Source organism: Amblyomma americanum, chromosome 6 (genome assembly GCF_052857255.1).
Source record: "Amblyomma americanum isolate KBUSLIRL-KWMA chromosome 6, ASM5285725v1, whole genome shotgun sequence".
NCBI lineage: Eukaryota > Metazoa > Arthropoda > Arachnida > Ixodida > Ixodidae > Amblyomma > Amblyomma americanum.
The window spans coordinates 14,992,850-15,019,970 of record NC_135502.1 but is presented as its reverse complement, the minus strand read 5'-3'; the positions used below and the strand labels follow the sequence as shown (position 1 = coordinate 15,019,970).

Genomic DNA, 27,121 nt, shown 5'->3' with positions numbered 1-27,121 from the left:
AAATAATACTATGAAGCAATTCAGGACAATATACGATTTCCTAGGCTGCTACAGGGAAAAAAATGACAAAAAACAGGAATTTTCGTAAATGTTTGGTCTCGGCATGGAGCTTAACTGAGTTTAGTGACAACGCTCGATGCGTTTACATGACAAAGCGCAGCGCAAAATGCTTGCATTTCTGCAGTGCTTTAGTCCAGGTGTAGCACGCCACCATAGGTTTCTCTCCTCTTCCCTTTTTCTTCCACCTTTCTAACACTCGTGGCGAACTAACACTCGTAGCAATTTAGGCAAAAACTGAAAATATGGAGACATAGGCGATCCTGGTTCGGTTCTCTGACCCCTTTACTGACAGCCATCTTCATCTGCTACAATTTCTGAGTAAGCAGATGTGCTGCATCCGGTGCAACCGTGTGGTTTGCTAGGCGCGCAACAAAGCGTGATTCTTTGTTACTCTTTTTTTTACAAAAAGCCAGTCGCTGCACAGTACTTAAAAAAGCAGGCGCTGCACGGCATTCCTTTTTTTGTCATCGTAATTTGTTGTCTAAGAGAACCTTGCAATCGAGGAGTAGAATGCGATGCGAACAGATACACGATCCGGTAGTAGTTAAAGTGTGACAGAAAGATGTCTGGAAGGCTCTGGGTGAACTGAATCCTTTAAGCTCAGTATTTTTTTAACCATCCCTGCCATAAAGTAATCACAACGCAAAAACAAAACAAAAGAGAAGGCATGTTTCAAACTCAGCTTGTTAATATAAAGGAGAAGTTTGGATTTGCAACGAGTCGATTACGGGGTATGCAGTCTTAAAATTTTCTCCACATGGTGCACGTGTCACCTTCGTAGAAATCCACAAGGGTGTAATTTCCTGGTTGCAACCACAAGAACTTTGGCTGTTGGACCGAATAGCTCGGCCACTGTTGTCCTTGAGGCACAGTAGGCTTCCTGCGTGCGAAGTAAATACGTTGTCCAGTCATCGGAGGACAAGGTCTTGAGTTTCCGAGAACCATCAAGCTATCACACTATAAATCTGAATTGTTAACTCGGAATACTACAGCAATAAAGATAAAAGACTAGACCGTCTAAGCGGGAAAATATCTATTGTAAAGAGCGCGAAAGGGCTCGCGCTGCAGGCAGAAAGACAATTCGTTGTTTCATTGCATACTACTTTGTTGTCGGTATTAGAAATTTTTCTTGCCGTTTTGCACCCTCTATGCATTGCTGTCTACGCTTTAGCTTTCACAAGCAACCACTCTCAGTTCACCTGATAAGAAAACGTAATTGCTATTTGATACAGCTTTTTTCTTTAACGCAAAAAGATCATGTTCATTACGAAGGGTCTGCGTCAGCACTCCACGGAATCTGGTGCCCTTGTCATTCATTGGGGTTTAGCGTTACTCAAGTGGTTTGTACTTTCTGGCGCGACACATCAACGAATCGACCGATGTGCCGCTGAATTGCCGGGCGCTCCGAAGAGAAAAATGAAGTGCGGATCGAAGGGCGCTGGTTTCTTTCCACTGCCCCCTCCACCTTCAAACAAAGGTGGAGAGGGAAAGCCGAGAATTTTTTCTTTCGCAGACGCTTGGCGCTGGCTAATGGGCAACGCTTCCGCCTCCTCTTGTTCTCTATACCGCCGAATCCTTTCCTTTCCATTCGTTCTCTGGACGTCGACATCGCCCGTCGTGCCTTACACGGTGCGGACAGGGCGTCATTACTTTTATTTTATTTTATTTTTTATTTTTATTTTTATGTGGACACCGTCTTCACTACGCCGCGATCTCAGGAACTGAGGCATAGGAATTAAAGTGCCGGAAATGACTGGAAAGAATACTCACCCGTCACGAGCGAATGATACTAGCATGTCCATAGCGTAGGTACTCAGTCGTCGGTCTTCGTCAGTATAGTTAACGTTGTCCAGGAATGGAAATCCAAAGAAGTACGGAATGTCCTCCATGTGAACTACGTGCATCCATTGCGGTAGCTTGGACTTTTGGGATCGGTGCGCGAACACGAAACCGTAAACCGCACCTTTACGATTAGAGTTGCCTTCGCTGAAGATCTTGGTGGGGCAGAAAAAGTTCTGCTTGCCAACAAAGTCTGCTGCCCTTTGTCGCAGTGCTACCTTAGTATTAGAAGGGCTGTCCTCCAAATAGGCTAAGCCTAAAGGGACGACATTTGGTTTAAGCCAGTTCCGAATGATCTCCTTTATAGCGGCCACAAACTCCTTGTATTCGTACCCGCTAACATCGTCGCGAGCAAGGGCTTCAGGCTGCATTACAAAAGGAAAAGCGCCCTCATTTGCTACTACTGAAACCAGCGCATCTACAGCGCGATAAAGCCCCTTTTCAGTCGCAATGGTGGGCAAATACGGAACGTACTCAGTGTTGAAGGTTGGCAAAAAACCCAGAACTTTTGGCGACGTTACATTTTCCGTGGCGTCAATTATCTCTTCAGGTGATCTGCTCCGAAGACAGTCTATTACTTTGTCAGGGTGGTTTGTCAGGTCTTGAAAGGAGTTCGCACAACCGAGGGCTGCCGCAACGGCGTTGCCCTTAGCGATGCTCTCGAACACTGACTCGACGTTTGAGTTTGTAGTCTCCGTTCCGCTCATTGAGAAATAGCGGCGGAACAGGCCCCTGCCCACGGGCGAAATCAGGTGGAGGTGAATGTCCATGGACCCTGAGCTCTCTCCAAAGACAGTTACCAGCTCCGGGTCTCCGCCGAACGCCCTAATGTTTTTCTGAACCCACTGCATGACCAGCACCTGGTCCCAGAGGGCCATGTTTCCCGGAGATGCTTCGTTGTTGGCATCAAGAAATCCGAAGGCGCCGTTACGGAAGTTGCAAGACACGACAACCACGTCGTTTAGTGCAGGCAGCACCGGTCCATTGTATCTGGTTACGTAAGCTGACCCCAGCTTAAAAATCCCACCGTGAAACCACAGCAGGACAGGTAACTTTGTCTTCGTGGATGCTTTAGGCGTCCAGACGTTCAGGTACAGGCAGTCTTCGGAGAGTTTAGTTGGAATGTAAAAAATAAAGGGGACTCTAGGTTGCATGCAGGAGTCTTTAACGCTGGTTGCATCGTATACTCCATCCCATGGAGGTATTGGTTGTGGTTTGAGGAACCGCAGCCGTCCGACGGGTGGCTTTGCGTATGGTATACCTAGGAATACATCAACGTTCTTCTCAAGGACCTTTTCACTTCGTCCACGAACACGACCGTGGGTTGTGGAGACTACCGCTGCATCTTGTGGTAAGGCGCAAGAAAGGAATATTGCCACGATGAATGAGTTGTTCCAGGTTGCCATGGTGCTACGTTTTTCACAGCATCTGCATGTAAAAATGCTCCATATGTTGGCCATGGACTGGTATAACAGCCATGAAGTCAGATATGACAGAACCTGTATAATACCTCTGCAGTGCAACTACCTTCTTTACAGCACTTAATAAGTTAAATAATGCTACATCTTTAAAGGGAAAATGACAGTACTTATATATTTTATGTGCTTGGTGCATCCTGCGGCGAAAGTAAGAAGGTCGGCTCAACATTAAGCCGGAAACTCATTATGTGTACAGTGATGCAATATACTTGCGCTATCAAAAATGGTTAGTTGGTTTATTTCGGCAAACGTAGGAATCGTCCTAACTATCTAAACAGGTGATGCTTTTTTAACGCTTCGTCAAGCAAAGGCAGCGGAGTACTGTACCCTTTTTCTTCACACACGGAGTGAAACCTACAGACATTCATTCTCGAATGACTACTGAGTACAGCTGCAGTTACTTCAGACGCGCACAGGATTACTCGAGTGTCTAGGATAAATGAATGGTTCGTTAGGGTGGCGGGTTTTCGTTACCCTGAACCAGAGTTTGTTGCTCTGCAGCATCGAAATTATATATGCGCCGGTCAGTGGTGTTCGATTCCCGGAATCGCCTTTTAAATAATTTTAAGAGCGGAATTTGCAGAAAATTCTTACGGAGTTTTCAGGAGACATTAAGAACTAATATTTTATCTTTTTTTCAGATTGCTGGAACATTCCTACTTTTTCACAGAGACATGGGTCAAAAAGAGTAATTTTGGGGACTAATTGGGGAAATTTTTGATTTCAGCATCCAACATCACTAGCACTTGTCGGTAACCGTGAGGGTGCACTCAACCACATCAAACGCCGTCATTATACTATGTCGTTTAGGATACACACAGTGGAAAAAATTTCGCACCATCAACAGTTCGTTTTCGTTTCAATAATAGCAGCAACGTTGTATCCGCTGCTAGTTATTTTCATGCTAATTATGACTGCCAGCATTATGACAGCATTATGATTAGAATTATGACTGATAGTCATAATGCTAATTATGACTGCCCCTCTTATAGATTGGGATATGATAGGTATAATTGCACTCTTTTTGCCGACTGCTTAATTTGCGGTTTCACAGGTGTTGATTGTTTTATAGTTGCACAACTGCCGATTGCTTTAAAAGACGGTGATCATTCAGTGCTGCGTGCATTGTTAAGAAGGAAGCTAAAAAGCCAGACAGCGTCGATGACCTGTGTCACTGTGCAGTAAAGTTACCCTATCCCCGGCTGTAATTATGACGGTCAGATGTGCCTCTCAGTGCCGTATATGTACCTGTCACCTGTCGAGTCATATTCCTGACGTGCGCATGATGTTCACGGCGTGTTTATTTTTTAAATATAGTCGAAAAAGAACACAAATTCCAACGAAGGCGGCCAACGTTCAGAAAATCTGCTAGCAGAGCAACATATGCTAATGTATGCCACATAAGCAAGGAGAACACAACCAGGCTGAGGCGTATTTGTAATTATTCCTTCCAACATTCCTGAGGTTATCATGATAAGATTTTAATGCAGAATTAAACAACAGCAGTGTGTCCAGGCTTACTTAAATGCGTTCCCCTCGTTTACACACTCCATTAAAGCAGGCCTCTATTAGGAGACATTGAGGTTTGAAAGTTGTGCTAATTCCGTTAATTTTCGAATTCTAGCGGCGAAACCTGCAAGGAATAGGCGCACGCCTCAAACCTGCCGCTGTCTTTTAACTTAATCTAGAATAGCTCTCGTTATATTAGATGCACTATTGATGAAGAACCGCTAAGTTCTTCGTCTCAGACAACCCGTGCAGCATTACGCACAATTGCACTCCATGGAGCGTCAACATCATGCATCTGTGCTTTGTTACTGGGTGTACGAGTGCACTGTTCGTGTTTGTATGCTCAGCGCACCCTTTTCCGAAAGGCAACAGAAACTAAGTGTCTGCAAAAGTGCCCGAAGTCGTGTTACACCTGTAACGGCGTAACACGATAACACGATAATAGCTGATGGGCTAGTAGGATTTCAGCCATTATATTCATCTCATTTATTTCGTTCAATAAATCGGTTACGAGCAGAGCCCGTAGTTCCTCTTGTGTGTTCCTTTTCTTTTGTCTGGTGTGTGTTTTGCGCTAAATGAGACGAATAAGGTGGCACATGTTTTTACTGTGTAGTAAGCAGCGCATTAAGGTAAAGTTCTACAGAGCTAAAGAAAGACAAGCACATAAAAAGACTAGACAGAGCATTGGACAGGAAGGGAATGAGATGAAAGACCTTATAATGAAACCATGAACCAAGTCTTAGAGGTTTTTCAACATAGTGGGAAGGGTTTAACAAACGTCGGAACTTCCGTAGTATCAATTCCGACAGTTTTTAAATTAAATCCTAAGTTCAAGGATGCAGGTGGTCTTCTTCTAGCGACAAAGCACGGCCGCACTGTGTCGCTGACGTATGTCCCGTCGTCTGCGCGGGTCCTGCAAACTCCCGCTATCGGCCCAGAGTTCGTGAAGAGTTTCTTTACGATTCGGCCATTCTAAGATAAGAACGCAATAATGAATCAGACGTCAAAGCGCGCCTCACCGAGATCCTGCTGCCACATGACAACGGAGAGCTTTAACAGCCAGCAAAACAGGCTCAGATTGGTGGGCTATCCTGACTGCATAGCAATTGCTGTGAGAGTCCTCCTATAAAGTGTGAAGGGATGGCCCCGTAGGCCAATTAGCCACGCTGGAAAGCCGCAGTCCTTTCCTAATTTCATCAGGTGACGCGTAATTTGGAGAGGATTGTCCACAAATATAGACTCCAAATAGTTTCCACAGCCCCCAGAAGTTGGCTAGCACAAGCGGTAGATTTACAGGCGAAAGAAAAACCCCAGAGGCTACAACAAGGAGCTGTCAGAGGCGTACGTCAGGTATGCCAACGGGGTCATCCACTGGATGTTTAACCAATGATGCTGTGCAATTTTTAAATAGTTTTTCCGTTAGAAGAGCGCTTTTTTCGTTATGGCACTGTCAACGGTGTAAAGCATCAGGAGGAACACAGCTATATTGATAAAATGAGACGCGCACAGTATCTCGAAGTGGAAAATCCGGTTTGGATAAGGTACTAAATATACGCTGACGTATTAGTCGTCAGCAACGTGAAAGGGTTGCCAAAAGTACACAATACGGTCCAAAACTGACGCATTGGATATTGAGGAAGAAAAGATTAGTCAGAAACGGCAGAGAAAAACGTGGGCCTATAAGGTTTAATATTCAGCGGGAGTTAAGGTGGAATTGTTAAGGGACTGACAGGCTCAGTCTGTTACTGTTGAAGTTCGGGATAAGAGTTAATAGAGAACACCTAATTCCAGATTCGCTGATGACATTGCCTCGCTAGGTCACTCAGGAGATGAACTGCAAAGCATGATCAATGAGTTAGGCAAGCTGAGCAGAACGGTGGGCCTGAAAATTAACATGCACAAAAACAAAGTAATGTTCAACAGCCTCACATGGAACCAGCAGTTCACAACTGGTAGCGAAGTACTGGAAGTGGTACGGAATGCGTCTACTTAGGGTAGGCAGTGACCGCTGATCCGGGTCATTAGAGGGAGATAACTAAAAGAATAAGAATGGGTCGGAGCGCATTTAGCAGCTTCTCCCAGATCATGAATGACAGTTTACCAATATTCCTCAAGAGAAGAGAAAATAACAGCTGTACCTTACACGTACTCTCCAATGGGGCCGAAACATTGAGGAAAACGAAAAGGGTTCAACTTAAGTTAACAGCAATGCAGCGAACAATGGAAAGATAAATGATAGGTGTAACGCTAAGAGACCGGAAGCGGGAAGAGTGGATGAGAGATCAAACGCGGGTTAATGACATCCTAGTCGAAATTAAGAGGAAGAGGTGGGCTTGGGAAATGCATGTAATGCGAAGATAACCGCTTGTCCTTAAGGGTAATTTAGTAGATTCCAAGAGAACCAAGCGTAGCAGGATGTGGCAGAGAGTTAGGTGGGCGGATGAGATTAACAAGTTTGCGGGTATACGGTGGCCGGAACTGGCAAAGGACAGGGTTAATTGAAGAGACACGGGAGAGGCCTTTGCCCTGCAGTTAGCGTAGACAGGCTTATGATGGTGGTGATGATGATAATGACAGGCTCAAGATAGGGCAAGAAAGGAGTTCAATGTCAAAGGTCCCAATCATTGTACTTGGTGTTCAGATATTCTTTCGACACTGCCTCGGCAATCATTTTACATATAAACAATGACATAGCAATGCGAGGAAAGCTAACCTAATGTTTCGTACTTACAGTCTGGTAAAACGCATGATCTTTTCGCCAACCATCCACTCGTTAAGTGCAGGGAAGATTAAACTTTCTATGCTCTTTCGACTGGAACCAGCTTCAAACGCTACTATTTTCCTCGTCTCTTTTTCCTATCGTTCTGCCCTGCCTGTTGTTGCTCAGTATAATATTTTGGTGCCTCGAGCCCTGAGGCCTCTGACACGGTGGTTTTCAAGCCCTTTGGCTCCATATGTGCTGTTCGTCTTCGGCAAATGTCATTGGGTTCTTCTCTTAATGTAGTGTGAAGCGTAGAATGTATTACTTGAATTGCTTTTCAGCACTGAAACGGTTTACCCACTACGATAATACGAGATAATCTGCGTTCCTGGCCGTCGTGCATTTGCAAAGTGACATAGTATATTGTTCTGAAAGCATTCCATTTCGGGTTTTGCCGGCTAACTACATGCGTACAGGCTGCCACAGTTCTCGTTTCTCTTACCTGTCAGTACGCCAACTGCTCTTCCAACAATCTAGAACAGCGAGAGATTAGGCTTAGGTTTTGAGTTCAGCAATTATATAGAACATGGCTGGTAGCATACACACGCAGCCTCCAATGACCCTCCGAAGCGTAATCATGACTTGCCTGATATCTTAAAAAGGGCCAGCGCTTTACACAAACCTCATGGTTGTTTTGAAATTGGCTCGAGACCAGAACGCCGTCCCTTCGCCTCTTCCGTTTTTTTTTCGGATTTACGACATCATAATGAAACCACTGTTTCTTTTTTGGTTACGGTGATGGAAGTGGACGCTGTTGAACTTCAGTCCGGTCGGTCAGCCGCTGCCGCCCAGAGGAAACGTCTTGGCCTCCCGAATGACGCAAGCAGCCAGGCCACCGTGATGTACTCGACCACCAGTGACGACTCTTCGGCTGACGACAGCTTCATCAGGGTCCTAAGCAAGTAGGCCAAACGAAGACTGCGCAAAGGTGAGGACTCGTCGTCGTGGAGTACGCCCACGATCACTATGGAGCGAGGATCATCGGCACATACTGTCCTATTTGTGCCAGAGAATCCCACTGACAATCTCAACCACATCAATAGGCAAGCCACGTCTGCGTTCCTGGAGGCTCGCATCCCGGGAGCAATTAAAGATGTGAGGGAGAATCGTCTTAGGAATGTCGTCGCCATTGATGTCATGGACCGGAACGCGCTTGAGAGTTTGAGGAACATCAGAACGCTCGGCGGCATCAGCGTTCGTTCCCATGTCCTTCTAGGCAGTGTCACTACGGCAGGCTCCATTTACGACCTCGACGTAGCCATCCGCGACTCTGATCTGCCCAATTTGATTCAACCAGCTACCGACGGTGTAGCCATACTGCAAGCTCAGGCGTCTTGGGAGGACAAAGAGCATCAAGTTGACCTTTCAAGGGGACTGCATTCCAGCGTACGTGAAGGTTGGGCCCTTTCGGCATGCAGTTAGGCCTTTCGTCCCGAAGCTTCTCCAGTGCCGGAAATGCATGAAGATAGGACACGTGAGTAATGTGTGCATTTTCCCCATATTGTGCCCACGGTGTACTCAGCCACACAACGGCGATTCTTGCCGGGTAACCGTCCTTACGTGTGCCAATTGCCGCGGCCCTCATGACGCTGCCTGAAAAGATTGTCCTCGCCTGAAAATGGAAAGAGCGAAACTCAAACAAATGAAGAGAGACAATTCCACACACAGAGAAGCTGCCGCTAAGCTGCGACGACGTCGTCGCCCTCGTCACCGACATTCTGAAAGTGGAACGAGCATTGGAAAGGACCGTCCAAGAATTTCCGCAACTTGTCCTCCCCCTCCGCATACTACTTTAAGGATTGGGAGCAATATGACTGGCGAGGTACAGACGGTTGTCGCAGACGGGCCTTGGCCATTCCTACCTGAGCTACACACACCCGCTGTGACCAAGCAGGTATTGCGCACCCAGAGTCCCGAGCCCATTGCTAATCAAGCACAAGTCACAACTCTGGTCCAAGACCGGGACCGGCAAGTGACTTGGACATCCCTCCCGAGGCACTGCACACCCTCAATGATAGAACAGTCACCGCGCACCTAATGTGTTGAGCCTACTGCTGGTCGGGTAGTAGGTCAGAAACCAGACCAGGTGTCAGATGAGCAAGTGATTTCAATGCTGAAGCCAATCGTGAATGTCATGCGTGTGCTGCTTTCCAGCTTGCACATGCCAGCTGCACAGAATCCACTGCAGATGCTGGATTTGTTTAATCCAGTGCTCGCAGCTGTCCAATAACAGGCACAACGCATCCTCCAGCCTCATCCTTCCGAGAAGAAGTCCGATGCTTACGTTGTCATCAACATTATCAGCCGCAACGGCAAGCAGTTTTTTTTTCACACTGAAACGTGTGCGCTGCCTTGTGATGGAGGGTCCTCGAACTGTTCCACTGAGGTCGCAGCAGTCGGCAGCCCTCAAGGTGTGCAGGCTACAGCTGCGATGGCCTGTGACTTACAGCTTTTGTGTCATTGACTGTCGTGCTTGCTACGGACCGCATTTCTCTTCTTATTATTTTACGCCCCCCTAATCCCTCTCCCCCAGTGCAGGGTAGCCAATCAGAACATTTTACTGGTTAACCTCTCTGCCTTTCTTCTACCACTTCTCTCTCTTTTTCATCGTTGATTTGCGGATATTTTACGTCATAGCAGCAAAGTCGGTTACGAGGCGTGCCCTAATATTATAGTGGGGCACTGGATTAATTTCGATCAGCTGGGATCTTTCAGCGTACGCCTGAACGTCAGTACACTGGACTGTTCGCAATTATCCTGCATCGCAGTGAAGTCGCCGGTGCCCGCATCGAACACACGCCTTCCGGCTGAGCAGCCACCACGGCGGGTGCGCACCATGGAATTGCGGGGTCAAAGCCAGACCGAGAACAGCGCTCTGCGTTGCGCAGTTGCATCTAAATGTGGAGAATTTGTAGGCCCAGTTCGCTGTGATTTAGAAATGTTCCAATGCAGCGTTATTTCCTGTGGGAAAAGTTTATAAATGCCCTTATTTATTTCCTCTGTTCTGGGAGCAGTCGGGTACACTCGCACCATACAGAGGGCCTCCTCGACTTTCCGCTCCACCAGACGCTGTGCCCCAGTGTTCTGTTTCCAGCACACCGGCCCGACAGCTGCAGGAAGCGGGTTTGTTTATCGCTTCGCCGCTGGCAGAACGCGTATTACCTTCAGCCACAAAGTACTGTGCGTTCCGAATGTTAACCGCCGCCTCTGTTGCCGGAGGAATTGCTGCTCTTTGAGCTGTCGGATATTTTGATTTAGGCTTCTGTGCTTCTGCGTTTTCTTTCTTTAGTGCGTCCGCATTAGGTGGGCGCTTTCGGGAAAAAGTGTCCGTTGACTGAGGCCAGCGAAAAGCAATTGAATAAACAGAAACGAAACAGAAATGACTTTGCAGACATCGATGTTTTAACTTGCGACGTTTGGATTCGGAAGCCACCTCAGTGCATGTCGTAGGAAAAGGAAATAGCTTTACGTGGGAACAGATGCACGCTGCGCCCCTGTGGATTCAGCAGAACAGTGTCATTGCTACTGCGCGAACGCCAGCCATGCGCCACTGTTCTCAAGCTTCGCGCCATGCTCTTATACGAAAGCATGTGACAACAAAGTTTGTGGTTTATGGGGGTTTAATGTCCCAAAGCGACTCAGGTTATGAGGGACGACGTAGTGAAGGGCTCCGGAAATTTCGACCACTTGGGGGTTCCTTTACATGCACTGACATCGCACAGCACAGGGGCCTTTAGAATTTCACCTCCATCGAAATTCGACAGCAGTGGCCGGGATCGAACCCGCGTCTTTCGGGCCGGCAGCCGAGCGCCATAACCACTCAGCCACCGCAGCGGTCCCTGATATTACAACAGAGTAAAGAAAACAAACAATGTAAGAAAGCGTGTGTGGCGACCTATGCAGTGGCAACGAGACTTGCACAAGCATTACCGTCGAATCGACCCATTAATCGCCTGTCAATTTTATATCTTTATGTACCTGACAGGTGGTATAGCGCATTAAGTCTTCAGAAATACTCCTTTACTACTCTCTGAGCCATTTGTGTGACTTTTCACGTGAAGTTTATTGTATCTTCTGCTTCTGTCAGTGAAACCCAATTAGCACGGACGTGCTCGGCGCCTATGGCACATTTCCGCTTGCGTTGGCTCACTCGGTTTATAGCGCGATGAACGATTAGTCTTGCTGGGAGGCTCTAGTTATGAGCCGCCTGTCATACGGTCTCCCATTCCTACCACTTGTGGGGAATGATCGAGACAAAGCAGATGCCATCATCCGTACCGCCTACAAACATCCGTTAGGCCTCCCGATGTACACGGCCAACTGCCACCTCGAGGACCTGGGACTGACCAACACAATAGAAGAAATTCGAGAAGCCGTCCTAGCATCGCAAAAGGAACGCCTCCTCACCACCAAAGCTGGACGCGCAATCTTGGAAAGAGTAGGTTCCCCGGCTGACATACGTGCCGTCCAGGACAGCCGAGACCTACCCTCAACTCTGTGAACTGGCGTGTATGTAGCCCCACTCCCGAAGAACATGCACTCGGACTCACAAAAGGGACGACGAAAGGCGCGAGTGGACTATCTGCGCCGCACACATCGACAGGCACAAAATGCTGTATACGTCGACGCAGCCATGTACCCCGATTCAACAAACGCGGTGGCGGTCGTCTTGGACACCAATTTCAAGGAAATCGCCAGCGCCTCCCTACGAAACTGCTCTCCCACAGTAGCAGAAACTGCTGCAATTGCCCTCGCAATCCAGCACGGCGATGCTACGAGAGATCAGTTAAAAATTATTACCGACTCCTAGTCCGCGTGTCGCCTCTTCCTCTTTGGCAGACTTCCACACTCCGTCGCTCCAATTCTGACTACCCCACAAGTTCAAAATTCCACATGCAAGCACCAAATCACTTGGACTCCTGGGCACGAGGGGCTCGAGGGAAACGAGGCCGCGGACAGTCTAGCTCGAGGATATACTAACCGAGCGACTAACCTCCCCGACCTCACCCCTCTCCCCTCTACGTACGGCGAGCGCCTCCTCCTTCTCCGAACACAAAGACAAGTCTATCCCCCACCACACCGTAAGCTAACGGCGGCAGAGGCGAGGGAATGGCGACAACTACAGACGAACACCTTTCCTAACCTACACAAGTACCACATCATCTTCCCCGACAGATATGACAGCAACTGCCCCTGGTGTGGCGGAATTCGAACAACATATGTAACATGGGGCTGCTCCGGTCCCAAGCCCCCCGAACTAGACAAACATCACTCCGAGGAACAGTGGGAGTCTGCCCTGCTCAGCTCTGACTTGGCGACGCAGCGAAAGCTGATATCCCAAGCAAGAGCAACTGCGGTGGACATTGGGGTCCTGAAATAAGGACTCCACCCAAAATCTGTATTTCCGCCTCTCTATCCTACCTTTTTGGAATAAATGTTTTCTACTACTACTACTACTTGCTGGGAGGAGGACAAAGTTTTTCAAAAAGAAAAAAATAGTTCATAGCTCGTACTTACGACACAGATGAATTCATCGGATGCTAAAGTTGCATTCGCATACACAGTATAAAGGAAGCCTGTGAACCCGTTTTCAAGACAAATAACTAAAAGTTACGTTAAGTTTATACAGGTGTTTCTATTCCGAATTGTACTATGGGCCCATGAAAGCCCCACAGAAGATATCAGACGATAACAGAAAAGATATCAGAATAAAGTCAACGATACGATAGTTAGGTCTGAGATGGTCAATAAACGTTGTTACGTATGTAAAGAAGGGACGATTTATTAACCGAATTTTTTTTGCCAATTTACTCCTCTGCATTTTTGCTACCACTCAGTCGCGTCTTGGATTGCATAGCCGGCGGCAGGCGTTCCCAAGCGTTCCCTGACGCCTTATGCGGTGTGTGCCAGCTGTGGAGGCCTAAAGGAATGAACGCTCACAAGCAATTTATGGCATCACAGGTGATCTGTGCTGACGCCATGAGGGCAAAAATGTGCATACGGGGGAAGGCTCAAAACATCATGAATTTCGCCTTTATAACATTGGACCCTCGGCAAGAATGACAGCCTCAGCTGCCCCGGTACTGCACCGTTTGTAATTAGAACATACACGTTGGGAGAGGACAGCGCCCGACAACAAGCCGCTTGTCTCATAGAGCTGTTGGCTGACTGCACGCCTCCACATCCGAGAAATATTCGAGGGCGAATACCTTCAACTTGACTTAATTTTTCGCTCGCCGGTCTCGCGAATTTTCCTACATGCAAAGATTGTGGGCGCAAATGATTCGCTGTGCAGCAGAAGCACCCGCATTATCCGGAAGCCACAGAGAGTGGCCAGAACTCATGTACCGTTGTTTTCAGAGCTAATGTGATGATGGTGGCTGTCTTGAAAACTAATACTTCACACAGTGCTCCGAAGCAGTGACACCACAAAGAAGCACGATTGCTGGCAGCCCCCATAGCGAAGTCCTGGGCGTTTTAATCGCTTCCGTCATTTAGTTGCAGTCAAAAAGTACAGTCTAAATTCTAAACTGAGCCTGTACTATAAATCAAGACCTTTTTTTACTTTTTTGCGTTTTTCAGAAAATGAAAGCGAAATTTAGAACGAGTACTGTGGTTGGGAATTCAGACGGAGAGCACAGTGTGAACACCGGCTGCATGGGGCCTGTACGCAAGCTGAACGACTGAGGTGGCCAATGTCGACGAGGAACACACTGCGCGTCAGTAAGACCCGAAGGAGGATCATAAGAAAAGAATGCGGTGCGGATGCCCTTGTTTGTTCTCACTTTCCCTGCTCGTATTGCACAGTCCTCTGCGTTAGTGTGCTGAGTATATACCGGAAAATGCGGCACCCTGACCGAATTTCTAACACTATTACTATTAGCCCTTTTTTTAGACCTGGTGATTTTTCTTATTTTTGGAAGCCTCATGCTTTCTCTCGTTTCATTAACCTATATTCTGAAGCGAAGACATGTTTTTACAATCTACGACGCTTATAAACAGTTTAGCGCAAAAAATTCCAACCATTTCAAAGGAATGTGGCAAAATGAACATGTTCGTGGACGTAAATCAACTGTGTGTGTGTGCACGTGCACGTGTGAGTGCGCGCGTGCGTGCGCGTACGTGTGTGAATGCGTTCATCCAACTTGTTACAGCCGTTTAGGTACTGTACTGGGCCACACGCATATAAGCACAGAACGTGGTTGAGCAAAAGAGCTCTCCCGGTAGATGCCACAGCAGCAAGTCGGAGACAGACTGGGTTCTTGTTTTCCGCCTCAGATGGCATAGTACGTTGTACACGTGCGGCGCTTGCACTTACAAAATAAAAGAAAAAACTTCGTTTCGAGGAAATGAAAGGCAAAGTAACTCTCTCATTTCTCTGTCCACACGTCGGCCGCGCCGTGAAGGAAGGAATGAAGGTGGGAGTGAAAGAAGAGAGAAAATGGTGCCGTAATGGAAGGGTCCCGAATATTTTCGACCACTTGGGAATCTTCGTGCTCTCACAATACACAGCACACTTGCGGATTTCGCGTTTCGCCTCGATCGAACAGGGCAACCGTGCACGTATTGTAAGAAGAAAGGAAGTAGACATACTTGTGAGGGCACGTGCGATCCACGTGACGAGACCAAATGAAAGTTTTGCCATCTTCTGAAAATGTTCTTTAGTTTAACGTGGTCGTGGAATCGAACCCAGGCCGTGAGAATGACCTCATCTCTATGGCGGTGAAATTCAAAAACACGTTATGCAGCGAGATGTCAACGCACAACGAAGTTCAACATCCAGCGGTCTAAACTAACCGGGAGCTTTCCACAACAGCGCCTAATTATCGCTTCTATTCCTTTCTGTCCTATTCCCTCACGGTGCGGTTCAAATGTCCATCGAGTGCGAGAGAATTCAAACAGCAGGCTTTCCCAGCAATGATGCCGGTAGCGCCATCCCGCGCCTACCGGACGAATGAGCACACTACCGTGCATGGAAGCTGCGGAGATTTTTTTGGATTGGAAAACGTTTATTATCGGCTTGAGTTATAAATGGATTTGTTGATCTTGTTAGGTGGCCGTCAGTGGAGACTGGCGGCGACCTCTTCGGCTCTCGTCACTACCAGTACTTGGGTTTCCAGGTCGGAGCTGAGCAACAAGGTCTCCCACAGGCCCGGGAGCGCGAGCCTCTTGAGCGATATTGGTGGGAGATCTCTCGGACAGTCCCAGAAGATGTAGTCTACGGTGGCTTTGCCGCCGCATTTGCTGCACTCCCGCTTAAATCTATCCGGGTACACATGGCTAAGGACAGCTGGATTAGGGAGTTTTTGTTTGAAGTTGTCTCCACAGCACCTCCTGTTCTTTGTTTAGGCTTTTATGCGGAGCAGGGAAGGTTAGCCTTTCTAGCCTGTAATGCTGAGTAATCTAATCGTAGGTATTAAGGCCGTCTCTCGTCATTTCGGCGGCCGAGTTAGCGTCCACTGCTCGGCGGATAGATCCTCCAGCTTTATCGTGGGCTGCCTCGTTCCCCGGGTTTGACGAGTGAGCCGGTACCCAAACCAATTCCACGTCTGTCCTGTCTTTCGGGTAATTCCTGAGAATTCCCAAGGAGATGGGAGATATTCTGCGCTTGGCTAAATGGCCAATGGCTGCTTTTGAATCGCTGACAATCACTTCTGCTCGCGGGTTTGTCAACGCCAAGGCCATTGTCGCTTCTTCGGCTATTTCTGTAGAGTTGGTGCGTACTGTCGCGTTTGCTATGAGTTGGCCTTCCTCGGTCACCGCGGCTATCGTGAATGTTTTTTCGGGTGTTGGGTAAGCTGCCGCGTCTACGTAGACTACGTCCTGTCGGCCCTCAAGTTTCTTAGCTAGGGCTTTTGCTCTGGCCTTGCGTTTTCCTTCATGATGTACGGGGTACATATTTTTCGGTAATGGTTTTACCGTGATAGTCCTTCGGTGGTTGGACGGTATTTTTCAAGTATCCGCGTTGAGAGGTTCCGCCTTTCTTCCGAGCCATTCTAGGATTGCTCTACCCGCATTGGTTCTAGTGAGCCTGAGCTCTTGCATTCTACGATGGGCCTCAGTCAATTCGTCTAGCGTGTTGTGTAGGCCGAGTTGCAGTAACTTCTCAGTGGAGGGGTTGACTGGTAGGCCTAGGGCTGCCTTGCAGATCTGCCTGATGAGTCCTTCAATTTTGAGTTTCTCTGCGTTGTATAACTGTAGATAGGGGAGGGCGTAATTAATCCTGCTGATGACAAAAGCTTGCTGTTGTTGTTGTTGTTGTTGTTGACCTCACACAATGGCACATACCCACAAGGGGGATTGGCCATAACCAGATGGTGACTATTTAAATGACCACTTGCATGTGGCAAGCATGGAATGACCTACCAAAATTTGGATTGCACAGTTTTCGTAGCCGAGGTGGTTGCAGGAGGTTAGGGGGGTCATACAAACTAAAATTTAGGCAAAGAATGGGTAGGGATTACTATAAGTGGTTGTAAAAACCGAAATACAGAAGCTGATAATGCGATAGGCTGGACGAAAGCTCATGAAGGTAGACGTTTTGATTCTAGTATATAATTTTGTACGGCAGAGCAAACATTCCCATTGGTATGGCCAAGCATAGAAGCGCCAGGAGACAGAACAACCGCAGAAGACATGCGCAAGCTGAGATTCTGTATTAGAACTTCTAATAGTCGCCTCCTAATCGATGAGTAGCGACGGCAAAAAAGAAGAAAGTGCTCTATTGTTTCCGGCTCCGCACAATACGGACACAATGGGGAGATCGCCAGACCAGGCCTGTATAGGTAAAAATTTAGTTGCGGCACTCGGCAACGAATCCTCGTGAAGGAAACTTCAAGATTGCGCGATCGCCAGACTGAGCTTCTCCATGGGAACAGTAGGTGCTGGAAGTCGTCCAAGAAGTCAGCGCTGATGCGCCCAATTCGTTCATTACAGTGTACCGTCGAAAGCGTGCCGCCGTGATATAAGCAGTTGTTGGAAGCGGGTCAACAATCGGTCCACTCAGGGCTGTCTTCGCTAAAGCATCAGCTGATTCATTTAATAGAAGACCCCTGTGCCCAGGAACCCAAAGAAATCGAATTGATATGATGTGTGGAGGGATCAGGAATTTTAGAATCCGAAAGAGCTGCGATTCAGTGGACGCCGAGAGGGAAGTGCATAAAGATAACGAGTCTGTAATTATTATTACTGCTGATAAAGAAATTGGTACCTTGCGCAGAGCGAGAACCACTGCTAGAAACTCAGCCAGATAGATAGGAGTGAAATCTTGGAGACGGAGAGAAAAAGACCAGTCAAGGGACTGGGAGTAAATACTTACACCTGCCTTTTCTGCACACACCGAGCCATCAGTCGCAATTGCAACATGTGAGCTGAAGGTCGACAAATAATCCTGCAACATACCATTTAACCATGAGAAAGGCAGTAATTTTGCATTACGTGGATAAATGTCATCGTAGATGATAGACACATTTGCAGGGATGGACCGCACCGGGACAATTTCAGGTATTCTCACGTTGAGTGGGCCCAGCAAAGATTCAACGAAACAGATTTGGGGAGTTTGAAGGCGAGACCATCCGACACCCAAGAACTCCGCTCGCTGCCCTAGGAAGATCAAATCGGATGCATGCTGCTTCGAGTCGCAAAACTTTAAAAACGTTTGTACTGTCAAAAGGCGAAACCTTGCAGTAAGAGACGGCACCCGCGCTTCTAGATACAAAACATTGTTTGCCACGTATTTAGAGAGGCCCAAACACAGGCGCAGAGCTTCTCGCTCTAAGAGCAGAAGTGGGCGCAGTTTGTATGCAGCTGCTCCAGAAAACAAAACGCAACCGAATTCCAAGATTGGCCGGATATACATTTTATAAATCAGCAGCAGAGCATGTCTGCGCATACCGCAGCGAGGGCTACTCATCCTTCGCAGAAGGCCTACCGCCCGAATCCCTTTCGCAGCAACCTGATCTATATGTGACCGCCAAGAGAGAGAGGAGTCATAAGTTACCCCGAGATACTTTAGGGAACATACCTGAGGAATGACATGATGACGATAAGACAATGAAATGTGTACCTGTTGAGTAACCGGAAAAGGTAGCAAAGCGCACTTGTTTACATTAAGACTTAAGTGTAATTCAGATAACCATCGGTCAAGGGAATTTAAATATGACTGTAAAACCATATACACAAAATGTAAATCACTCGCAGCAGCAAAGAAAGCTATATCGTCTGCATACACGTACGTAGTCACGTTAGGGGAAGTCGGAATCGAACTGAGTAAGAGGTTGAATAGAACAGGGGAGAGAACTGCACCTTGAGGCACACCTCTAGATTGATGAAATTTCCGTGTAGAAACTCCGCGTTGACAACAATAATTGTTTACATTAAGACTTAAGTGTGATTTAGATAACCATCGGTCAAGGGAATTTAAATATGACTGTAAAATCATATACACAGAATGTAAATCACTCGCAGCAGCAAAGAAAGCTATATCGTCTGCATACACGTACGTAGTCACGTCAGGGGAAGTCGGAATCGAACTGAGTAAGAGGTTGAATAGAACAGGGGAGAGAACTGCACCTTGAGGCACACCTCTAGATTGATGAAATTTCCGTGTAGAAACTCCGCGTTGACAACGATTATTCCGGTATTTTGGTGGTTCTCTTGGATTATCATTCCAAGGATTCGGATGGAACTCACTTGTCTAATTACTTATCCTTGCAATTGTATGCTTATGTTGGCTGGCGGGAGGCTGGATTTTTGTCCTCTCGGAATGTCTCTTTTAATTAGGAGCTCCGATTTGGATGACAAAATTCTAGTCCTACCGTTTTAACGTAGGCTTCTATGGTATTGACGGCCCTTTGTAGGGTCTCTTCTAACTCCCCGTCATTTCCCTTCGTAATCCAGAGGGTAATATCGTCGGCATAGAAAGTGTGTCTGAGATTAGGGATGGCCTCGAGGTGTTTTGGTAGTTCTACGAGGGCCAGGTTAAATAAAAACGGTGAGAGTACCGAGCCCTGCGTGGTCCCCCGACCGCCCATACGTATAGGATCCGAGATCACCCCACCGAGCGATATCTCTGCCGTCCTTTGGTCCAGAAACGATCTTATGTAATGGAAGGTTCTGAATTCTGGATTTAGCCTCGATAGGTTGGTGAGGATGGCCTCGTGTGACACGTTGTCAAAGGCCTTGTTTAAGTCTAATCCGAGGGTAGCTCTCGTGTTCTTGCTTTTGGGGATTACATCCTTCACTAAGTTGAATCATGACGTCCTGCGTGGACAGTTGGGCTCTAAAGCCTAGCATGGAGGGGTGTAGGAAGTCGTTATCATCCGCATTTCCCTGGAGTCTGTTTAGAACCACGTGTTCCATTAGTTTCCCTAAACAAGATGTAAGGGAGATGGGTCTTAGGTTTCCGGCTGTTAGCTTCCTGCCTGGTTTAGGTAAAAAGATGATTCTGGCGTGTTTCCATTCTTGAGGGATTTCACCCTCCTGCCAGAGTTTGTTGATTAGGTCATTTAGGGCAGTCACTGACGTAAGGTCTAGATTTCTCAACATTTTGTTGGTGATGCCATCGGGTCCTGCGGCTGATGTCGTTTTTAGTCGGCTCATGACTTGCCATACTTCCGCCGTGCTGAATTCCTGGTCTAATTCTGGGTTCGGCTCGGCCTTATGTCAGGGAAGGGGGTTGGTGGATTGCGTGGTGTTTAGGTATCTATCCTTCAGTTCTTTGATCAATTCTTCTGTGTTACCTGCATATTTTTGTGCTACTTGAGCAAGTCTATTGCGTTGAGCCGATTTGGTCTGTGTGGGGTCGAGTAAGTGTCGCAGGAGAAGCCACGTGTTTTTCTTACCCAGGTGCCCGTTCATGCAGTCGGATACCTGTCCCCACTGCTGTCTTTCCAGCTCGAACGCGTACGCTTCTATCTTCCTTTGCAGCTGTGTTATCCTCTTTCTGAGAGCGCGATTGTGTTTTTGTTTTTTTCCATCGCAGCTGTAAGCTCAGGTGGGCTTCCCACATGTGTTTCAATTTGGGGTCGGTCGTGTGTTGCGAGGTTATCGCCTCTGTGTCCTCTGTGGTGGCTTTTACATCTTCCTTCAAGGCGCGGGTCCGCTCGTTAAGGTTGCCGATTTCTTTCGGAGCGGTTTTGTCCCTAATTTTGCGGAAGCGGTCCCAATCTGTGAGTCTCGCTTTTAACGGGGGAGGTTTGTATGGGGCCGTCTCGAAGGTTGTTCCCACTATGTAGTGGTCGCTTCCTAACGTGAGGCCTGCATTTGTCCATATGGCTGAGTTAATGTTTTTACTAAGGACAAGATCGGGGGTTGTGTGCATGCTGACGCTATTGCCTATCCGAGTAGGCGCTTTGACGTCGTTAAGGATCGTCAAACCCTCCTCTTGTATGGACTGCCATAGCGCCGTTCCATTTATGTGCGCTATGCGGTATCCCCAGGCCGGGTGTTGCGCGTTGAAATCGCCTACCACTAGAAGTTGGGATTCCCCTGCTAGTTTTACGGCCTTACGGATAATGTCGAAGGTTGCTTTAGTTTTGTCCTGGGGTGAACTATAGATGTTAAGAATGTAGACTTTTCCATCGCCTTTTCTGCGCGGCGGGATTTCCACTAGCGTGTGCTGGACCTTTGTGTCTTCGATTTCGTGTTGTATGGCAGCGATGTTGCGTTGAACGAAAGTCGCGGTGACCGAGATACGTTTTTTCGTATCCGTTTTTGGGGGAATGTAAGGGGTGTAACCCGTTAATTTGATCAGGTAGCTTGCTTCTTGTAGCACTATGACATCCGGTTTTTCGGATAGCTGCTGACTATGGAGCTGCAGCTTGCCGCGTTTGTTTTTGTAGCCCTCCTGTTCCACTGCCAGATATTAAATTTCTGAGGTCGAAGGACCATACTAAGATGTTTGAGGGGGGCATCGTGGCAGTTGCTGCACGAGCATTTGCACGGTAGCTTCTAGAGCCGCGAGGCTTTCTAGTGCTGTTAGGCGTTGTAGGATTTGTTGGAGGGTCTGTCCGACTAGTGAGAGATTGTCTTTCGTTTCCTGGTTGTCTTTTTCAAGTTTGTCTAACCTCTCGTTTATGCGCGCAGTGCCTTTAGAGGTGACGGTGGTTTTTGGTTTGGGCTGCGGCTCACCCTCTGGAGATGCCTCAGCTACTCTCTTTGCGTTAGCATCTATGTCTGTCGACACCTGTCTCTTTAGTGTTCCGCGGTTAGCGTCGTATCAATCGCATCCTCGGTTGCGATTTGGGTCGGAGTAGGTTGAGCCGGTCGCGCGGCTACCGGTTTGTTGAGGGGGATATAAATGGGACCTGTTTTGACGAGTTTTTCAAGCTCGTCTAGACGCCTACGGAGTGCATTATTATCTTGTTTTAGCTTTCTATTTTGCTCCAGAGACGCGCGCGCCCTAGTGTCCGCTTGGGAGACAATGTCCGCCCAGCTCACCTGTTTGTCCGTGTTCTGGGTGGTGCTGCTGCTTCCTGAGAGGGGAGGTTTCTTGCGCACGTTGCTCTTACTTCTCGGGATGCTTGATCCGCGGTCGTCCAGGGGCAGGCAGGAGTTAGACCTGTCCCTCGACTTACTTTAGCTGCGGCGTCGGCTCGACGACCGTTGTCTGGATCTCGAGCGTCGTCCGGGCTTGTCGTCGCCTTCCGACGAGAGCAGAGGGTACCGATTTCCGGTCGGTGGCTTCTTGGCCTGGAGTTTCTTCGGCTTCTCGGCGAAACGGTGCTTGCAGTTTTCACCCCGCCGCGGTGGCTCAGTGGTTAGGGCGCTCGACTACTGATCCGGAGTTCCCGGGTTCGAACCCGACCGCGGCGGCTGCGTTTTTATGGAGGAAAAACGCTAAGGCGCCCGTGTGCTGTGCGATGTCAGTGCACGTTATCCCCAGGTGGTCGAAATTATTCCGGAGCCCTCCACTACGGCACCTCTTCTTCCTTTCTTCTTTCATTCCCTCCTTTATCCCTTCCCTTACGGCGCGGTTCAAGTGTCCAACAATATATGAGACAGATACTGCGCCATTTCCTTTCCCCCAAAAAACCAATTAATTAATAATTGCGGTTTCCCGTAGCGTGCGCACCCTCGCAAATGATGCATTTGGCCTCGCAACTGGGGGACTCGCCTTCCTCTGGTGGCGGGTGCTCCTCCCCACAGCGACGGCAACGTTGGCTTTTCAGTCTGTAGCACACATCGGCTCGGTGCCCGACCCTGCGACAGTTCGGACATTTTTCTACCCGTTCTTTATACCGATAGCAGGTGAAAAGGCCAGCTTGGAAGATCATTTCCTTCGGCGGTTTGGTGCCCTCGAAGGGGATGACGGCCGCTCTGAAGCGTCCCATGCGGCGTGCGTTGACGATGGGGAGTTGTGGGTTTTCATTGATGCAGTAATGAAGAATTTCATCCGGCGTCTCGTTTCCGAGGGCTCCGTAAATCACTGCTCTTACGGATCGCTCTGGCGTAGGGAAGTACGCCATTACTGGGTAGTCTTCGTTGTTCATTGTGAACCCTGGCATGCTCCGGTAGGCGTCTGCTCGTTCTTTCACGGAGGTGCTGATCCTGAATGTGTTGTTGTATGGGTTGATCCGCAACCTGTCGCTCGTGAAGATTTCTTGAGGCGGGAGGTTGAGCTGCTGGCAGATTGCGTTGAGCAACTGCCCCGGGGTAGTTGTGCGAAGGTTTAAGTTCCTCGGCCTGACTACGACGTTGCGGTCATATTCCGGTAGGCGTGGGAGTGGTGGCCTCCTACGTCTCGTTGACGACTTTTTATGATCGGTCACTACTGAGGACTTGCCTGTGTTTCGGGCGCGTCCGGTATTGGTCGATCCGGCGTGCTTCTGCGTTAGGCCAAGCTGCTCCGCTCTTTCCCGGATCCTGGTTGGGCGTGCTCCTTCATATTTTGCGCTGATGGTACTCCATCCACCCCCGGAGAGGGCTGCGGGGGTAATCGTCTCGCCTTCCACGGCGTATACCTCCATGGCAGCAGTTGTGGTGGCCCGCGAGCACGACCGCGGGCCTCCGGCGTCTGATGTGGGGGTTACGCCTAACCCGTTCTCGCACGCGTTGAAGTCAGAACTGCCCGAAATTCGGCCGGATGGTGGCCCACCCAGGCAAATATCGCGTCGATCGATGCTGCTCACCTTGTCGAATCTGGCGATGTAGCACACGGGTCAATCGCGATGGCGCGTAGCCCCGAAAACGGCTGCAAAGCTGGAGCGTTCGTGGACACGTCAGCACCGCTCAGTGGCTTGGAAAGAAAAAAAAACAGCTGCGGAGAAAAATTACCTTTTGAAGAAAAGAAATGGCGCAGTTATTGTCTCACATCTTGGTGGTCACCCGAACTGAGCCGTAAGGGAAGGGATAGAGGAGGGAGTGAAAGAAGACAGGAAGAAAGAGTTGTCGTAGTGGAGGGCTCCGGAATAATTGCGACCACCTGGTCTTTAACGTGCACTGACGTCGCACAGTACCCGGGCGCCTTTGCGTTTCGCCTCCACCGAAGCGTGGCCGCCGCGGCCAAGTTCGAAACCGGGCAAGCCTGTCTGCGCAATGTACAAACTGCGGAGGCCGCAAACATAAAAGGTGAATGCCGCGTGACCAAGAACGCCCCAAAGAACGAAGGGGAACGAACTAAACACGAGGCACCTCACACTTCCTGCAGTTTACATTGCATTCCATTAAATATACAACTTATACCTACTGCACAAGGGCAGTAGTGGCTGAGGTTCATGCTCGGGTCCCTCCCAATGAGAGCTGTCTTTGAGGCTCCCGGCCCACTGAAGGCATATCTCGGGCTTCAAAAGCTACCAGCCACGAGTGATAGAAACAACCTGTCAGTAGAGCTACCTGCTTCTGCACAGCCACTCCCGGCCTCTGCGCTGCGCTCACCGTTCAGTCAGCACTGATGTACACCGTAGGCAGCAGAGGACAGCGAACCGTGTTTGAAAATTTTGAAGAGCTACGCCGATCGCCGCATCCCCGCCGTCTCCACCGGCCCGCCGCCGCTACCCAGATCACGCACTGCAGGATGCGCGTGACAGCGCTCGCCCTTGTGGTCTTTTGTCTTGTCGTCGTCTTCAGGTGCTTTTTTCCGGTATGCGTATTCTACCTTGACTGGCAGGCTCCGTTACTAGTGGCAAAATAATAATAATAATTGGTTTTTGGGGAAAGGAAATGGCGCAGTATCTGTCTCATATATCGTTGGACACCTTAACCGCGCCGTAAAGAAAGGGAAAAGGAGGGAGTGAAAGAAGAAAGGAAGAAAGCTGTGCTGTAGTGGAGGGCTCCGGAATAATTTCGACCACCTGAGGATCTTTAACGTGCACTTACATCGCACAGCACACGGGCGTCTTAGCGTTTTTCCTCCATAAAAACGCAGCCGCCGCGGTCGGATTCGAATCCGGGAACTCCGGATCAGCATCCGAGCGCCCTAACCACTGAGCTACCGCGGCGGGCGACAAAAATACAGAATTAAAACTTAGAGGGTACTGATCCGGAGTTCCCGGGTTCGAACCCGACCGCGGCGGCTGCGTTTTTATGGAGGAAAAACGCTAAGGCGCCCATGTGCTGTGCGATGTCAGTGCACGTTAAAGATCCCTAGGTGGTCGAAATTATTCCGGAGCCCTCCACTACGGCACCTATTCTTCCTTTCTTCTTTCACTCCCTCCTTTATCCCTTCCCTTACGGCGCGGTTCAGGTGTCCAAAGATATATGAGACAGATACTGCGCCATTTCCTTTCCCCAAAAACCAATTATTATTCAAACTTAGAGGTCTAATGACATGCTTAGATCATACAGTCTCTTGGTCGCAAACGGCTGGTTATGTGGACACCACAGGGATCTGAAATGGCTGAGCAGAGTTTCTTTGAAGTATCTCTGGACATATGGAGGGACTTTTCTTAATGTATGCTGACATAGCCTCATCGTCCTCTTCAGTCTCAGGCGCCGGTACTTCAGGAGCATCAAGCCACCTGACTACACCTCATTCGTAATGGTTCTGCTCTTACTACAGCCTGAATCCATAAGACGGGCCTGATATTGTCGCCGCTCGGTTCTTCACGTGATGTGTGCGGGATTGTAGAACGTTACCTTGTGAATTTCCCAGATTAAAAAGCACAGAGATGTGTCCTACTCGCTTGCCTCAAGAGTGCAAGCGCGACACGCGGTTCACTTCAAGATATCGTCTAGCCGCGCGGAAGCCATTCATATGTGAAGGAGGCTTCCCATCCTGTCCTTAAAATCCTACGGGACTCTGATATGAACTCCAAATGCTTACAGCAGCAGTTGATGACAGCTCTGGGGACTTAGGTACGTGGCGACGTAGATCACCCAGGTCGCAGATCTGGGGTTTAATTTCCCGAGCTTAATTAAGATTTAAGTATCAGTACTTAGGAGAAATTGCCGGCGGAACTATCGCAACGAACAATCGCCATCCCACCAGTAGGCTAAAATCAGCTGAACTAAACTAGATTATACAGTCTCAGTTATTATCATTTTGTAAACACTCGGGTTTATATTACGATTCTCATCATCTTCATGCTTGAACCCAAGAACGAAATGCGCTGCTGGCACTCGTAATCGTATATTACTTGTTTAGGGCTCGTTAGCGGGGTTAAAATAGTGTAGTTCTGATCTCTCAGCAGTATGGTGTCCCAACTTCTGGCCTCACCTCACACCTCCTGTGACGAGGTTTTAAAGGGCAATATAGCAGGAACCATTTATCTCACCCTTATGTAGAGTTTGCGCGCATCTGTGGTAAAGCTGTTATTTGGATGCGATCCTAAGAAAACATAGCATGCGACAGTTTTTCAGCTACTGCTGCAAACACATTTACAAAAAGGGATCTACGCTCGCTTCATGAGAGCCATCTCACCGTCAGGCCCGCTCACATATACTGAAAATAAATTTCAACTTCTTTTGTTAGAAACACTTCAATTACTGTGAACAATTTCTAATTTTTTCACGTCACCCTTGACTGCATTCTGGCCATGCACAAGATTGTGAAGGTTCGAGAACAAGTTAAGGTAGTAGTACAGGATGCTCAGAAATACAAGAAAAGCTAGTGGTGATCAATAAAATTTTACTGCAGTCAGAAGATGCAGAAGCCAACTGATCTGGTGGACAATGGAAGGAGGTGGTCACGATGTCACTGGGATTGTCCTGCTACTCAGTTTAGGTTTGCGTCTTCTGTGCCAACGTAATTTCAGCCGTGGCTGCTCTTAGCTGCGAAGATCAGCGCCCCAGAGGCGGACATCGTATTACCACTTAATTTTTTTTTTTCATTTGCTGTTCCATGGCGAGCCGCGAGCCGTCCGCCCCATCCTCCTACGTTGTCGCGGACGCCGCGTGTTCTCACAGCATGAGCATCGTGGGGATGGAGCGGCTTTCGGCGACGATCGTCAGCGACGCGGCTCTGGCGGGCACAACAAGAGTGGTTATAGCGCGCATAGTGACTACCGGCACAACGGGTACCACGGTGGTGGGGGAG

The 27,121-nt window shown here is 48.5% G+C and overlaps 1 protein-coding gene across 1 annotated transcript; it reads right to left on the bottom strand.

Annotated features, from left to right (window-relative positions):
- Positions 1 to 762: 762 nt before the first annotated feature.
- LOC144136351 (acetylcholinesterase-like) lies at positions 763 to 24,675 on the bottom strand. The gene is made up of 3 exons (XM_077668609.1): positions 24,523 to 24,675; positions 1,831 to 3,327; positions 763 to 940 (listed from the first exon to the last, which is right to left on the bottom strand). The coding sequence occupies exons 2-3, from the start codon at positions 3,303 to 3,305 to the stop codon at positions 802 to 804; spliced, it is 1,614 nt and encodes a 537-aa protein (XP_077524735.1). The 5' UTR covers positions 3,306 to 3,327; positions 24,523 to 24,675; the 3' UTR covers positions 763 to 801.
- Between the last annotated feature and the right edge of the window lie 2,446 nt (positions 24,676 to 27,121).